Source organism: Myxocyprinus asiaticus, chromosome 17 (assembly GCF_019703515.2).
Source record: "Myxocyprinus asiaticus isolate MX2 ecotype Aquarium Trade chromosome 17, UBuf_Myxa_2, whole genome shotgun sequence".
NCBI lineage: Eukaryota > Metazoa > Chordata > Actinopteri > Cypriniformes > Catostomidae > Myxocyprinus > Myxocyprinus asiaticus.
The window spans coordinates 36,264,281-36,279,773 of NC_059360.1; the positions used below are offsets into that span (position 1 = coordinate 36,264,281).

The window sequence follows — 15,493 nt, forward strand, 5'->3', positions numbered from 1 at the left end:
ATCCACTGTGCAATAATTGCAAGGACAGTTCCTGGAGTTTAAGAGATCATCCAAAAATAACAATTCTGTCATAATTTACTCAAACTTATGTTGTTCAAAACCCATATGACTCATAGTGAAAAAAAAGGAAATGAAAGTGAATGGCGACTGAGAATGTTATACAGGTTTGGAACAACATGAACGTGTGTAAATGTTGATAGAATTTTTATTTTGATCCTTTTAAGGTAAGGTTCAACTATATTATGAAAGCAGATTTAAGCAAATTGGGTGAACTAACCATGTGTCTTGCTCAAAAGCACAGTGCTAATAGAGCACAGTTATGACCTATGCTATTCTGTTACTCTGAGACTGTCTTGGACCTTTCTGCAGTAGCCTACTGTATTTACAGGTGAATTCAGGTAAACTGAGCCACTTTTTTGCCAATCTTTTCAGTGATAAATGTGGCACAACTGGCCTTGACCTTCGGAACCACTTAACACACAAATTTGGAAATCTTTCCAAATTCAAATTCAATCATTTTAGCCTCTTCAAACAGTGAAAGTGTGTAGCGGGAAACTGCTCCGCCCTGTGACGATGTTTGGCAGTGATTCAGTGGTCCAATCAGTGAACGCAAAAGGCGGGACAAACCAGCGGCTCCATCCAGTCAGTGACGAGATGAGCCATAAATCAAGAGCAACTTCGTCCCTTGTCCGAAAAGGACACGAGAAGAGGAAAACAATAGATACATACATTTTCAAAACAACGGGACATGATGTAGAGGGAAGACAGCTTAAAAGAGTGATTATCTGTCACACAACGATGTTAACTTGGAGACTTGTGGACATCAGGAAGAAGGTGTTAAAAACAGTTAATTTGAGTTTTAGCATTAGAAGTGAACTACTAGAAATTTATATATGTAGTTTATCAGTCTGGACAGGATCTTGCCGCGAACTTTAAAGTGCAACAGTTTGGACGATGGTGTCGTGGATTATATCTAGGGTCATCGTGTGAGTATTTAATAAACACGATTTGCTTTCTTTCTGAACTTTCATAAGTTAGTCAAAACTGCTGACTGTGCATTTAGTTTGTGTGCATCTGCACTGTCACAGTACATAATAGTATTTTAACTTATTAAGCAAGACAGTTTGTATTAATTATAGTTTGTTTGCTATTGACCAAGAATGGAAAAACAACGTTGCATTCTCAGACCGAACAGTTTTTTTTTTCACCGTGTAACGTTCCACTTTTACAAGCCTGTCTCGAGACACCCGGGTTCTTTGCATCTGGCTTTTTTTTTTTTTAGCTCAATACGGGTTCGGTGTGAACAGCCCCTCACTAAAGCACTGCAGCATCAAAATTATACATCCAAAAATCATCAGACTTCACAATAATGTCAAATTATTCAGCAAAACCCTATATTATTCTTGATTAATGTAATAGAGTGCCTCGGGAAATGCGTCGTGTTTTTGTCTGGAGTTCCCTGTCTGCCAGAGAGGAACTTCTGTTTTCCTGCAGGAGTGTAATGTTAGGTGTGTCCGACTCTTTGCGGAAAAGGTCAGCACAGTGAAGCACATTTTGTACCTCAGCTCACAAGGTGCTGTTTGCTGTGGGTTTGGTTATCTTAGTGTACTGTGACACTGTAAGAGATAAGGGTCTGTGGGTGTCACTGGTTGAATGGAAATACATTTTGTGTATTGTAGATTATGGCATGTTTCAAAGTCTAAAGATCTTTTAAAATGCGTAATCTCCCATTTGTTCTTACTGTAGGTTATCTTAAAGACCAAACAAGGCCTAGCTGTTTTAGAGATGTGTACTAACATCGCTCTCTCTCTCTCTCTCTCTCTCTCTCTCTCTCTCTCTCTCTCTCTCTCTCTCTGCTATTCTTTTCCCTCTTTTTTCACTCACATGTTCGCCCAGCGAACATCGTAATAAGAAATGCATGACTAAACCATTGTGACTCTAATGTGTTGGAAATGACAAAAAATTAAGCACAAAGACAAACTGAGATTCTTGTCCATAATGTGACATTTAAGCACTTTCTTCTGGCTAGTAGTAATAGCAAGACTCAGTTTAGAATGGTGACTCGGCTTATACTGTACTGAATAGCCAGTGATGCTGAAGTTGTTTAATTACAATTACAGTTTTACCTTGTAAAAGTTAAAAGATGACCTGTGCTCTTTGCTTCAGCACTTATTTTGCTTTGTTTGGTTGAGATGTTCTAGAGTGGAGAAACAGTTATGCAATAAATGGAATCCATCCAACGGTCCCTTAACACACACACACACACCCATGATTGCACATAACTGTAGACGGTATCAGGCGGTGCTATTGTTACCATAGCTACTCGAAAATACATGGTTGAGGAAAACAGTGAAGGCCGTGGGTACTTCTGTGTGTATGCAGTAAAGTGTGGTATTTAGCACCTCTCTGAAAAACAGCTTTTAATCTCACTGGCAGTTTCACAATCAGTAGATCTTTAGGAAATTAATTCTGTGATAGCTTCTGAGTTCATGGGCAATGGAAAAGTCAGGAGACAGCGAACAGTCAATGTGAGTATTTTTATTACTCTTTCAGCATCACAAGAAATATAAACAAAAAGGGCTCTTGGTGGCCAAAATACACACAAACAGGTTCTCAATAACAAACTCTTCAGACTCTTAGAACACATGTCATGTCGCTCTCTCTTTCACGCACTCTGACGCTCTGGCATGCCTTATCAGGTCTCCGCCATCACTATAATGAGAGACAGGTGTTAATTACAACCCAGGTGACAAGCCTTACCGCTCTCCCTCTCCCGCAGACAGACACATGACCACGCCCCCATGCCACATACCCCCACCGCCAACTCAAGCCATGGCAACATCCAGCCTGCCTACTCCCCCCCCACATTTCTGGAGAGAAAGTCAGCAACAACCATCTGCGCCCCCGGTCTGTGGATCACCTCGAACTTAAAGGGCTGAAGAGCCAGATACCAACGGGTGATCCGCGCATTAGTATCCTTCATACGGTGGAGCCATTGCTGAGGAGCGTGATCGGAACAGAGGGTGAAGGCCTGCCCCAGCAGGTAGTAGCAGAGAGTAAGAACAGCCCACTTAATCGTACTTTGTCTCCCTGAAGGAGAGCTTGCGACTAATAAACAGTACTGGCCGTTCCTCCCCTCCCACCTCCTGCGAGAGCACCACCCCCAGCCCCCTGTCAGATGCATCCGTCTGCAAAATAAAGGGGACAGAGGAGTCAGAAGCGTGTAAAAGCGGCCCCCCACAAATTGCGGACTTTACCTTAAGGAAAGCCTGTCGGCACGACTCTGTCCTCTGGACCGGATCGGGGGCCCCCTTTTTAGTAAGGTCAGTCAACGGGCTGGTGACATCAGAAACATTTTTGGTCTTGGGTGTCGGCAGGCCGCGATCGCTGCGGTTTTGTTAACCTGTGGACGCACCTGCCTGTGACCCAAGTGGAACCCCAGATACCTAACTTCCACCCACCCAATTGCGCACTTATGGAGTTAATTAACAGAGGTTTGGGAGGAGCATGTTAATTTTAATCTGACAAACCACAGCCCACGAGCAGGCGTATATAAGCCGCAGTGTGAGCCCTCCCTTTCGAACGCAGCATGACCAACTAGTGCTCACTTTCCCTGTTCGACTGCTTGCTGGGCTTACCCGTTCGAATGCCGTGAGTGCTCTCTCTCTATAGAGCAGTCTCCCGTTCGAATCACATTGTGAGCCCTCCCTTTCGAACACAGTGCGAGCCAACTCTCATTCTCGCCTTCCCCGTTCAACTGCTTGCTGGGCTTACCCGTTCAAATGGTGTGAGCTAAACCTCTCTCTCTTAGAACAGTCCCCCGTTTGAATCGCAGTGTGAGCCCTCCCTTTCGAACGCAGCACGAGCCAACTCTCATTTTCACCTTCCCTGTTCGCATACCGTGAGCCCACCCACTTCTACGATGAGTGGTGGTCTCTCGTTCGAATCGCAGCGTAGCCCTCTCGACCAGCAATCGTACAAGAACGCACCTTCAAACAAATGCTTAAAGCACTCCCTCTGTACAATTTTTTTGGGGGGGAAAAACAATTAGGAAGCATCCGCCAAGCCAATTTGCCAAATAGAATTGTTGCTGGCTTGCTGTCCTTAATACTTCTTGCCATAGTCATGGTACTGTTCTTTCATCTTAATGCCTTTTTGGGGGTAATCAGGAGTCGAGTCTCGAGCTCCGAGCCCTCCAGTATATGGACAGCAATCCAAATACGTTTACTGCTTCAACACAAGATTACATTAACATACGAACTTCTGAAATGGAGTTAATTAACAGAGGTTCGGGAGGAGCATGTTAATTTTAATCTGACAAATCACAGCCCACGAGCAGGAGTATATAAGCCGCTGCTTACCTGCTTCCTGTGACAACTCTCCTGACATCCCACCTCCACCCCATCTCCACCTATTCTCTAGATCCATTATCTAAATAAGTAAAGTCCTGTGGGGTAATCAGGAGTCGTGTCTCGAGCTCCGAGCTCTCCAGTATATGGACAGCAAGACAAATCTGTTTACTGCTTCAACACAAGATTACATTAACATACGAACTACTGAACTTCCGGTTTGCCGTGAGTCCCGCCTGTAATAGAGTGCCAGCGTTCTCAGGACAGCCCTCAGATGTTGCATATGTCGCTGCCAGTCATTACTATAAATGATAATATCGTCTAGATATGCAGTGGCATATGCCGTATGCGGTCTGAAGATCTTGTCCATAAGACGCTGAAACGTGGCCGGGACCCCGAACAAACCGAACGGAAGCGTCACGAATTGGTGTAATCCAAACTGTGTGGAAAAATCTGGGGTTTTTTTTTTTTTTCGGGAAATTGGAGTAAAAGGGATCTGCCAATAACCCTTTGTTAAGTCCAGCATCGAGTAAAATTGAGCCGCGCCCAACCGATCGAGTAACTTGTCAATTTGTGGCATTAGATAAGCATCAAATTTGGACACTGCGTTCACTTTCCGGTAGTCAACACAGAACCGGACCGAGCCGTCGCTCTTCGGTACCAGAACTACAGGGCTGGCCCAATCACTGTGTGACTCTTGTATTATGCCCATCTCAAGCATTGCCTCTAATTCTTCCTGAACAACCTTTTTCTTGCGTTCAGGAAGACGATAGGGGCGGCTATGAACCACCACCCCCGGGGTGATCTCAGTATGGTGCTCTACAAGGTTCGTGCGACCGGGAAGGGGTAAAAACACATCTGCGAATTCTGCTTGCAACCGGGCAATGTCTGTAAGCTGCGACAGTGAGAGGTGTTCTCCACAAGGGACCGGAGTGAACAAATTTGGTTTGGGAGTCACCTCCGGCCCGAGCTCTGCCCTCTCCGGAACTACCGTCGCCAAGGCTACAGGCACCGCCTCCCTCCATGGTTGGTAGATTTGACGTGCCCCTCCCTGTATCCGTTCACCTAACCTCGTAATCAAGATCTCCAACTCGTTGTGTGACCTCAAATGGTCCTTGCCATTTTGCGAGTAAAAAAGGCTCTTGGTGGCCAAAATACACACAAACAGGTTCTCAATAACATAGACTCTTCACACTCATAGAACACATGTCATGTCACACTCTCGTGTCGCTGTCTCTCCCACTCTGACGCTCTGGCGTACCTTATCAGGTCTCCCTCCGCCATCACTATTATGAGAGACAGGTGTTAGAGTAATTACAACCCAGGTGATGAGCCTTACCGCTCTCCCTCTCCCGCAGACAGACACATGACAAGCCCCCCCCCCATGCCACAACTTCATTTCAACTTTCTAATATCCCTCTTACCAGGGGAGAAGGCTGGATTTGCCATTTCGGTGGGCCTTCAACATACATACAATGTATACAAAATTACGCAAAAATTGTGCCAGTGCCAGCTGGCCCACTCATACTTAAGTGTCTGCCTATAACAGGCATGTAGTATTTTAAAATATAACTGTGAAATGTGTGTTTTCTCACAGTCTTGTTTTTGGAACATTGTATCCTGCTTACAACTCTTTTAAAGCTGTCAAATCCAAGAATGTCAAAGAATATGTAAGTAAATCTTTCTTTGCCCACTCCATATGCATACACAAACACACAAATCTACTGTATATTATCATTCATATATGTTCTATTGATTTTTCAGATTAAGGCTGCACAGTTTACGAAATGAGCATGTGTAATTTTTAAACTGCCGTAAAAGGCTATATTTTTATTTATTTTATTTTTTAACTCTGAATTCTCTTATGTTTAATTCTCCTTTCTGATTTGTGCAAATATTTTGCACATTGACAAGATCTTGCCAGTTATAATGCAGTGCACAAAAAATGCACCAGTGAGAAAATCGTGAAGGTAAATAAACAAAAACAGTAAGGCACAAAGAAATAACCAAAGCAATTATCTATAATTTATGTAAAGACAGTTTTTTTCTTTCCTGAAATCCTTTTTTGAATAAAAATAAAAATATTTTTTTTTTGCCGAAATCCCAGTTAAAACGAAATCACAATATCTGTCAGTAAATCGCAATATGATATTTTAGTCCATATTCCACAGCCCTACTTCAGATGTTAATATCTTTTTTGTATTTACTGTATTTATGTATTTTTTACCCAATAAAAAATGTCTGTCATCATTCACTAACCCTCGTATTCTTCCAAACCAGTATGAATTTCTTTCTTCTATGGAACACAAAGGTAGATGTTATTTGAGAATGTAAGCCTGAGTCACCATTCACTTTCATTGCATATGTTTTTCCATTCAAGGAAAGTTAATGGTGACTGAGGGTAACATTCTGGCTAACATCTCCTTTTTATCCACAGAAGATAGAAATTTTTATGAGTTTGGAGTACCATGAGGGTGAGTAAATAATTAAATAATTTTCAGTTTTTGGGTGAACTACCCCTTTAATAGTGGTTTAACAGCTGGAATGTTTTTCAGGTTACTTAGTAGTTGACAATCAGTAACAAAAACTTGGGCTTAGCAACTTAAAGGTGCACTCAGTAAGTTTTTCCTAATGAAAAAAGTTTTACCCCTAAAGAAATGAATTGTAGTTTTGAGACATATGTATAAAATCATGACCAATCCCATGAGAAGACTCCAGTCATATCAGTAACCTTATGAAAGCCTCTTTTATTCTACATGGAGAGGGTCCCCCTCATGGGGGCTGCCATGTTTGAATCACATGACCAGTGAAATACTACTGGCTTAATCTCAGTAGCTATCCTGTTATTGGACACTTTCACTCATAAATAAGTTAATCATGTCTGACTGTGAATAGTGAATTTTTACAATGGCATCTGTAGTTGAAAACTATTGATTTTGAAGAATGCTGCATCCACACTGCTAGGTGTCACTGTAAGTCCAAAAATAAAAAAGTTACTGAGTGCACCTTTAATACTGTTGTCATACAGTGTGTGCCCTCTTTCTGATATCTTCTGGCTACTTCCATCTCCCCCCTGTACCTTGGTATCCGACTGTTATACTGTACCATGGTACTTTGATTCTGTATAGTACAGAATGATTGCCATATTCATATACCATGATATTTACATGGTACTCTAAGGTACTTCAAGGCTATGGTGTGTGTCCAAAAAAAGAGTATTCCCATAAAAAAACAAAAAAAAGGGGCTTTTTATGTAAGTGGCTCTCTGCTTTCCCCTCAGTACTTCCAATGAACATTGTATTTGTGGTTTTGACAGGTCCGATGGATGATGTACTGGATCGTGTTTGCTCTTTACACAGTGGTGGAGACCATCATGGACCTTTCTATGGCATGGTAAATACACACATACATTGTCTGGACAAAATAATAATTGCCATTAGATTGCATGGAGTAAATGTGTATCAAGTGGTTTTATTAACATTTTGCCATTCATCTCCACTGTATCTGTGGCTTTTCTTTGTCTAGCCATTGTGGTAAGGCCTTTTATCTGTTGCTGCTGATTTTGAGCACGGTTTGTTTTCCTCGGGCTACTTAGAGGAACCAGTCTGTTAGGTTCAGTTTCAGTTAAGCTAAATTCCAGTGCATTACATTAGTTTCTTTCCAAAAAAAGATCAGTTCAACTTATTTTATTGGCTCAAGTCATCCTAAATTAGATCAACAATTCTGGATAGCTCAAACTCATTCTTTTTCTCTTCCGTCATCCCACCTCTGACACTGTTGGCACTAAACTATGTTTCAGGTTCCCACTTTACCATGAACTTAAAGTTGCCTTTGTCATCTGGTTGCTCACCCCCTACACCAGAGGAGCCAGTCTCATCTACAGGAAGTTCCTACACCCTATGCTGGCATCCAAGGAAAAGGTAATGACCCAAAAATGATAACATGGCAATTTACATCACCAGGTTTCCTGGATAAGGTGGTTACAGAGGTAACACACACAGCCATGCTGGAATGTATTGTGACAGTACAGATAATTTCAGGAGGATTACATAATCAGATATTACATAAATGATGTTAGGTGATAAACAGGCAGATGGATTAGATTTTTCAGACAGTAGCGGTATGGTTAGTTTAACTGCGCTTGTTTCATTCGCTGTCCTCACTCATTTTTTTACAGGTGCACTCAGTATTTATTTATTACTTTTTTTTGCTAAACTTTTAAACAAAGAAATTATAGTATTTTTTAATAATATACACTGAGCACTTGTACATGTGTACACCTACTTATTCATGCGATTACATAATTAGCCAATCGTGTGGAAGCAGTGCAGTGCATAAAATCACGCAAATATGGGTCAGGACCATCAACCATCAGAATGGAAAAAATTTAATCTCAGTGATTTCGACCGTGGCATGATTGTTGGTTCCAGACGGGTTGGTTTGAGTATTTCTGTAACTGCTGATCTCCTGGGATTTTCACGCACTACAGTCTTTAAAGTTTACTCAGAATGGTGCCAAAACCAAAAAAAACATCCAGTGATGGCAGTTCTGCAGACCAAAATACCTTGTTGATGAGTGAAGTCAACAGAGAATGGCCAGACTGGGTCGGGCTGACAGAAAGACTACAGTAACTCAGATAACCACTCTGTACATTTGTAGTGAGCACAATAGCATCTCAGAATGCACAACATGTCGAACCTTGAGGCGGATTGGCTACAACAGTAGAAGACCTCATTGGGCACTTTATTAGGACCATAGTGTTCCTAATAAAGTGCTCAGTGAGTGTATTTAAAATATTGTACACTCTCTCTAGATAAAGACTAGTCATATCAGTCTAACAGAAAATGCTGCTTTATTTAAACATGTTGAGATCATTTGACCTGCTGAATATTACTCACTTTATCTCGATAATCCCCTGTAATTGGACAATATCACTCATGGAATAAATTAATGATGACTGTCAGCGAATGGCACATTTCTTCAATTGCATCGGTAGCAGAATTTTTTGTCACGTGATGCATCTATGTACGCCACTAGGTGTCAGCAGAACATAAACAAAAATATTACTTTATAAATTACTGCACTTTTAAGGAAGAATTTAACTAATTGTTTGACTGTTTCACATATGCTTTGTTTTTCAGGAGATTGATGATTATATAGTCCAGGCCAAAGAGAGGAGTTATGAGACCATGGTGAATTTTGGTCGTCAGGGTCTCACTATCGCTGCTACAGCTGCAGTCTCCGCTGCTGTGAAGGTATCACACTCACCCACATACTCGTTAATACACTCTTACACTGTTTATATTCATCTTCAAAGCTGGGTACATGAGCTAACCTAACTGAGCTGATATTGTCAGTTAACAGCTTTGATTCTATGTAAACAGAGAAGGTGTTATGTTATGCATGTGATTTTAAACGTTCTGTTTACATTAAGAATTCCTTGTGCTCTGTCACCTTGCCTTGTACTGTCCTTAAATAGGTTACATATTAGAGATCGACTGATAGTGGATTTTGCCGATAATGATAACCAAGGTGGTGGAAAAGGCAGATAATTGATTAATCGGCCGATATTTTTTATTTTTATTTTATCAATTTATAGAATGATAAAACATTTCTTAGTCTTTCCTTACTATGACAGGCACAGACATTAAGGCTACAAGTTAAATTAAATTTATATTGAATTAAATTAAATTTCAAAAGCAGTTTAGTGTGCAACCAAATTCCCAATAATAACCATAAAAATTAAGATTTGGAGCATAACGGTGGACTTTACATATAAAGAAGCCAGAAAACACCAGGGACTTGGCTCTGTTACAATTCTCTATATGTAAGTATTTACCAATTGCAGCTTTTTATAGCCAGTATATTCACCAGATGTATATATCCATATATATATATATATATATATATGTGTGTATGTGTGTATACACACAGTTGAAGTCAGAAGTTTACATACAACTTAGGTTGAAGTCATTAATACTAATTTTTTTACCACTCCACAGATTTAATATTAGCCAACTATAGTTTTGGCAAGTCATTTAGGACATCTTTTAATTTGAAAAGAAGTCAGAAGTTTACATACACCTTAGCCAAATACATTTAAACTCAGCTTTTCACAATTCCTGACATTTAATCATAGAAAACATTCCATGTCTCAGGTCAGTTAGGATCACTACTTTATTTTATGAATGTGAAATGTCAGAATAATAGTAGAGAATTATATTTTTCAGCTTGTTTCTTTCATCACATTCCCAGTGGGTCAGAAGTTTACATACACTTTGTTAGTATTTGGAAGCATTGCCTTTAAATTGTTTAACTTGAGTCAAACATTTTGGGTAACCTTCCACAAGCTTCTCATAATAAGTTGCTGGAATTTTGGCCCATTCCTCCAGACAGAACTTGTGTAACTGAGTCAGGTTTGTGGGCCTCCTTGCTCGCACACGCTTTTTCAGTTCTGCCCACAAATTTTCAATTGGATTGAGGTCAGGGCTTTGTGATGGCCACTTCAATACCTTGACTTTGTTGTCCTTAAGCCATTTTGCCACAACTTTGGTGGTATGCTTGGGGTCATTGTCCATTTGGAAGACCCATTTATGACCGAGCTTTAACTTCCTGGCTGATATCTTGAGATTTTGCTTCAATATATCCACATAATTTTCTTTCCTCATGATGCCATCTATTTTGTGAAGTGCACCAGTCTCTCCTGCAGCAAAGCACCTCCACAACATGATGCTGCCACCCCATACTTCACGGTTGGGATGGTGTTCTTCGGTTTGCAAGCCTCACCCTTTTACCTCCAAACATAATGATGGTCATTATGGCCAAACAGTTAAATATTTGTTTCATTATACCAGAAGACATTTCTCCAAAAAGTAAGATCTTTGTCCCCATGTGCACTTGCAAACTGTATTCTGGCTTTTTTGTGGTGGTTTTGGCTTCTTCCTTGCTGAGCAGCCTTTCAGGTTATGTCAATATAGGACTCGTTTTACTGTGGATATAGATACTAGTCTACCTGTTTCATCTAGCAAGGTCCTTTGCTGTTGTTCTGTTTTCGCACCAAACTACGGTCATCTCTAGGAGACAGAATGCGTCTCCTTCCTGAGTGGTATGATGGCTGCGTGGTCCCATGGTGTTTATACTTGCATACTATTGTTTGTACAGATGAACGTACGTTTATGTTAACAAATATAATGTTTACATCTGGTAGCTTTACATTTGAAACTATGTATTTTAACGTTTATGGACTGGGCCCATACACTTCCATTGTAAGTGCCTTTCTGTAACAGCAATTTTTTGCCCTTTTTAAATAAATGAGGGATGAGTTTAAATAATAATTTGTGTTCATCCTTTTAATCAACATTATGCCACAAATGCTGTTGACTGAGCTTAACTTGTACTGAACGTGGAACATTTCTTTAACGGAAACCACTAATGAAGGCTTTGATTCTTCAAGAATTCACACAATGTACAATATATCATGCACAGTGATGTCAATGTTGATGAGCTGATCACATGACTCATGTCACAGGGACAGGGTGCCATCAGTGAGCGTCTGAGGAGTTTTAGTATTCCTGACCTGACGCAGATCCCCTCTGACCAATCGGCACTCTCCAACCCCAGCCGACGGGCTGTACAGGCTGCTAAGCCTAGCTCTGTTGGTTCTGGTGAGTTCATCCATTTATGATTTCATTGCTGATTACACAAAATTACAACAAACTGATTCATCCAAATTGACTACAGATCAAAATGGTCAAAATGGACATAGTAAGAGCTCAAGGATGGATGAATTGGAGCAAATTATTTGTCATCAGTAAATAGTTATCATGTCTCCCTCTTGTGGTTGAAGAGGGATTACATTTTTTTTTAATATATATATATATATATATATATTAGTAATGTAAGATTGAAAGTGGTAGGTTTATCAGTTTTGCAAATAAATAACAAGCCTGGTCTTCATCTTTTCCTTAAAGTAATAGATTTTTCCGGCTGCACATTCAACCTGTGGTGTTTTTAAGGTGCATTTACTCATACTTTGAAGTCTTTGTTGCTTCCTCTGTGCATAAACAAGAAGGGGAGGGGAATGAGGAGGAAACAGATGGAGTATTCTCTGAAGACGAGGCGTCAGTGCAGAAGGGTCTGCGCAGATCTCAGAGTGTGAAAATTGCCCGTGCCAAAGCAGCACGCAAAGAGGTATATTTATGCATGCAAACATCTCCGTGTGTGTGTGTGTGTGTGTGTGTGTGTGTGATTATTTGTGAACTCCATAGCTGGAGTTACTCTCAAGATTATCTGTGAATATCAATGGTTTATTGTTTTGTTTTTTTCAAGCCTCGCTATGGTTCTTTGAAGCTGAAACCTAGAAGGCGGCCATTGATAACATCATCCTCATTTGACCATCCTTGATTGTCCACTACAATTCCACAAAGGGGATCAGCATCAAACCAATAGCTAACTGCAGTTTGAACCTCAGTTTAAAGCTGCTCAAGTTAAATCCTAAACTTTGGCCTTGCATTTCTATAAGTGAATAGTGTTTTAAAGCAACACAAAACACTGTTGACTAAAACTTTAGCTCAGAACTGAACTACATACAGTACACAGACTAACAGAAAACACAATTTCACTCACATTTATATCCAAAGTGACTTACAAATGAGGAATACTACAATACAAGTGACAGTGATGCAGAGAAACAAAATGCAGGTTATAAATGTTTGTTTTTTTATCTTGTTGAAATGAGACCCTTGCATCCATTTATGAATTTATTGAATGCATTCAAAAAAGTATAAAAGCCTAGAATACAGAAAGGCTCATACTGTTTTCTGTGCATCCTTTAAAAGTGTAAAGACCTTTATTAAGTATTTGTTTTATTTCTATGGGTTCCTTCTATGCAAAGTATACTAAGAATGTACTAAAAACCTCAAAGCTTTTATAAAAATGGATCAGAGAGTATCTGATCTGTTGTAACTTGACCTAAAACTGCCTTTGAAGAGACATCTCTTATTAAACAGAGTGAGTGTCATGGTAGCACACAGATCTCTGGTGTCCACACTCTCCCTCTACAAGAGCAAGTGTTAAGGTCAAGGTTTCTGTAGTGTGTCGCTTTTAGCTTGTATTCACTGTAATGAAATGGAACAACTGTCTGGAGAAGTACAAGGGTCGGTGAATATGTAAAGCTTTAACACCTCCAAAAAAAAACTGACTTTGCTTGACGTGCTATCACTAAGAAAGAGAGCTTCTTAATGTTTACAGCTTGCTTTTTTTTTAATGTAGCTTAACATGCATTTGAGTATAAAATGTTTATTTTATTAGATTTTAACAGAATTTTTAAAAGCTGTTTCCAAATACATTTCTTAAGTTTAAATGTCTTAGGATATTCTTAAATACATTACGTGCAATGCATTTTAGTGTGATTATGTTTTCTGCATTTAGCCTGCCATTCTAGTTTTTCTGCCTTCTCTTATTTTAATAAAGAAATGCACTAATTAATGTAATATTTAAACAAACACTCCAGCTGTACTTCCCCAAAGCATGAGAGTGGATATGATGTAAGTTGACAGAAGTTAAACATTGTGGTTTGTTCATATATAAACATTGGGAATGATTTGTCCATTTTTCAATATGTTTGTGTTTGACCGTTTTTCAGTCTTGTTTATGCTTTGGAAAAGTCTCTGAGCAGTTGGGAAATTAGTTGTATTTTTTGTATGATGGAAAAAAACCTGTCGATAATGCAGGTTTGTGTCCAACAGTTGCCTTCAATATGTTAATAAACTCTGGGCCTTAAATCAAGAATAAAGTTTAAAAATGTGTTTAATTTTATTGTCCATGTGTCAGTAGATGTATTGTACAAAAGTCAGGGGGTAACACTTTACCCTAAGTTTCCATTTGCAAACATTAGTTTACAACATTACATTGAAAACCCTGAGAAGTTGACTTTACTCAGTTGAATTGAGTAATGACGTCTCCAAAACGTGTGTAATTAAGTTCAATAAACTGGTTGATCATATGGAATGAACTTGGCTACTAAAGTTAAAGTAACTAGATGCAAGAAGACAACTCAGATTTGTTATTTAAATGTTGTTTCTTAATAATTGAATTGACTCAAATTTAGGTTATACAATAACACATCTTAAAAATTATAACTGATTCTAGGTCAATCATTAAACTTATTTCTCCACAGAAATGCATAGACACCTGTACTTCAGTTGCACATGCACAAGGAGAACTGAGATGGTGTTTACAGTGTCCAATCTGACCAAAGGGGACACAGATCACCCTCATGGTGACATCATGTGAAACAATTTGCAACAAAACAACATAAATAATACTACAAAAGAGCTAAAACTTCTATGAATTCTAATTAATACCTATTTAAATGCCTCCATATGTTACATTTGACCAAGGAAATATACAAGCGCAAGGCATTAAGGGTATTACTGTTAGCCTCAATTTTGTACTCAGCTGTTTGAAATCAAATCAAATCACTTTATTGTCACACAGCCATATACACAAGTGCAATGGTGTGTGAAATTCTTGGGTGCAGTTCCGATCAACATAGTAGTCATGACAGTGATGAGACATATACCAATTTACAATAACATCAAATTAACACAGCACAATTTAAACATCTGATATACACATAATTACACTCAACAATATACAAATAATAACATACACTGTACAGTATACAATACATACAATATAGATACACATTATTCAATAAAAAATAAAAATATATAAAAAAAAGTATATATAGTATATATAGAATGTACTGTATTGACATTCATGCTGTCGGTTGATAGTAAGTTGTTAAGAGAGAATATATATAATAATAATATAATTTATGACAGTCCGGTGTGAGATATAAGAGTAAGGGTAATAAAGTGCAGTGCTGATGTATTTGATCGTGGGAGATCAAGAGTTCAGAAGTCTGATTGCTTGGGGAAAGAAGCTATCATGGAGTCGGCTGGTGCGGGTCCTGATGCTGCGATGCCGCCTGCCTGATGGTAGAAGTGAGAACAGCCCATGGCTCGGGTGGCTGGAGTCTCTGATGATCCTCCGAGCTTTTTTCACACACCGCCTTGTATATATTTCCTGGAGAGAGGGAAGCTCACCTCCTATGATGTGTCTGGCAGTTCGCACCACCC

The 15,493-nt window shown here is 39.5% G+C and overlaps 1 protein-coding gene across 4 annotated transcripts; it reads left to right on the top strand.

Moving 5' to 3' along the window:
- The first annotated feature begins 679 nt into the window (after positions 1–679).
- On the top strand, positions 680–14,160 carry LOC127455080 (receptor expression-enhancing protein 3-like). 4 transcript variants are annotated; one of them, XM_051722656.1, is made up of 8 exons: positions 680–986; positions 5,947–6,019; positions 7,666–7,742; positions 8,149–8,269; positions 9,491–9,604; positions 11,878–12,013; positions 12,418–12,539; positions 12,678–14,160. In XM_051722656.1, the coding sequence occupies exons 1-8, from the start codon at positions 955–957 to the stop codon at positions 12,750–12,752; spliced, it is 750 nt and encodes a 249-aa protein (XP_051578616.1). In that variant the 5' UTR covers positions 680–954; the 3' UTR covers positions 12,753–14,160. The 4 variants fall into 4 exon arrangements, with proteins under 4 accessions (XP_051578616.1, XP_051578618.1, XP_051578619.1 ...); XM_051722658.1 differs by having other exon boundaries at positions 12,421–12,539; XM_051722659.1 differs by having other exon boundaries at positions 685–834.
- The last annotated feature ends 1,333 nt before the right edge of the window (positions 14,161–15,493 follow it).

Excerpts from the sequence above, each read along its gene's own strand:
- LOC127455080 (XM_051722656.1), top strand. The coding sequence starts at position 955 with ATGGTGTCGTGGATTATATCTAGGGTCATCGT. Across the intron at positions 8,270-9,490 it reads TGCTGGCATCCAAGGAAAAG|GAGATTGATGATTATATAGT; the intron begins GTAATGACCCAA and ends TTTGTTTTTCAG. Across the intron at positions 9,605-11,877 it reads CAGTCTCCGCTGCTGTGAAG|GGACAGGGTGCCATCAGTGA; the intron begins GTATCACACTCA and ends CTCATGTCACAG.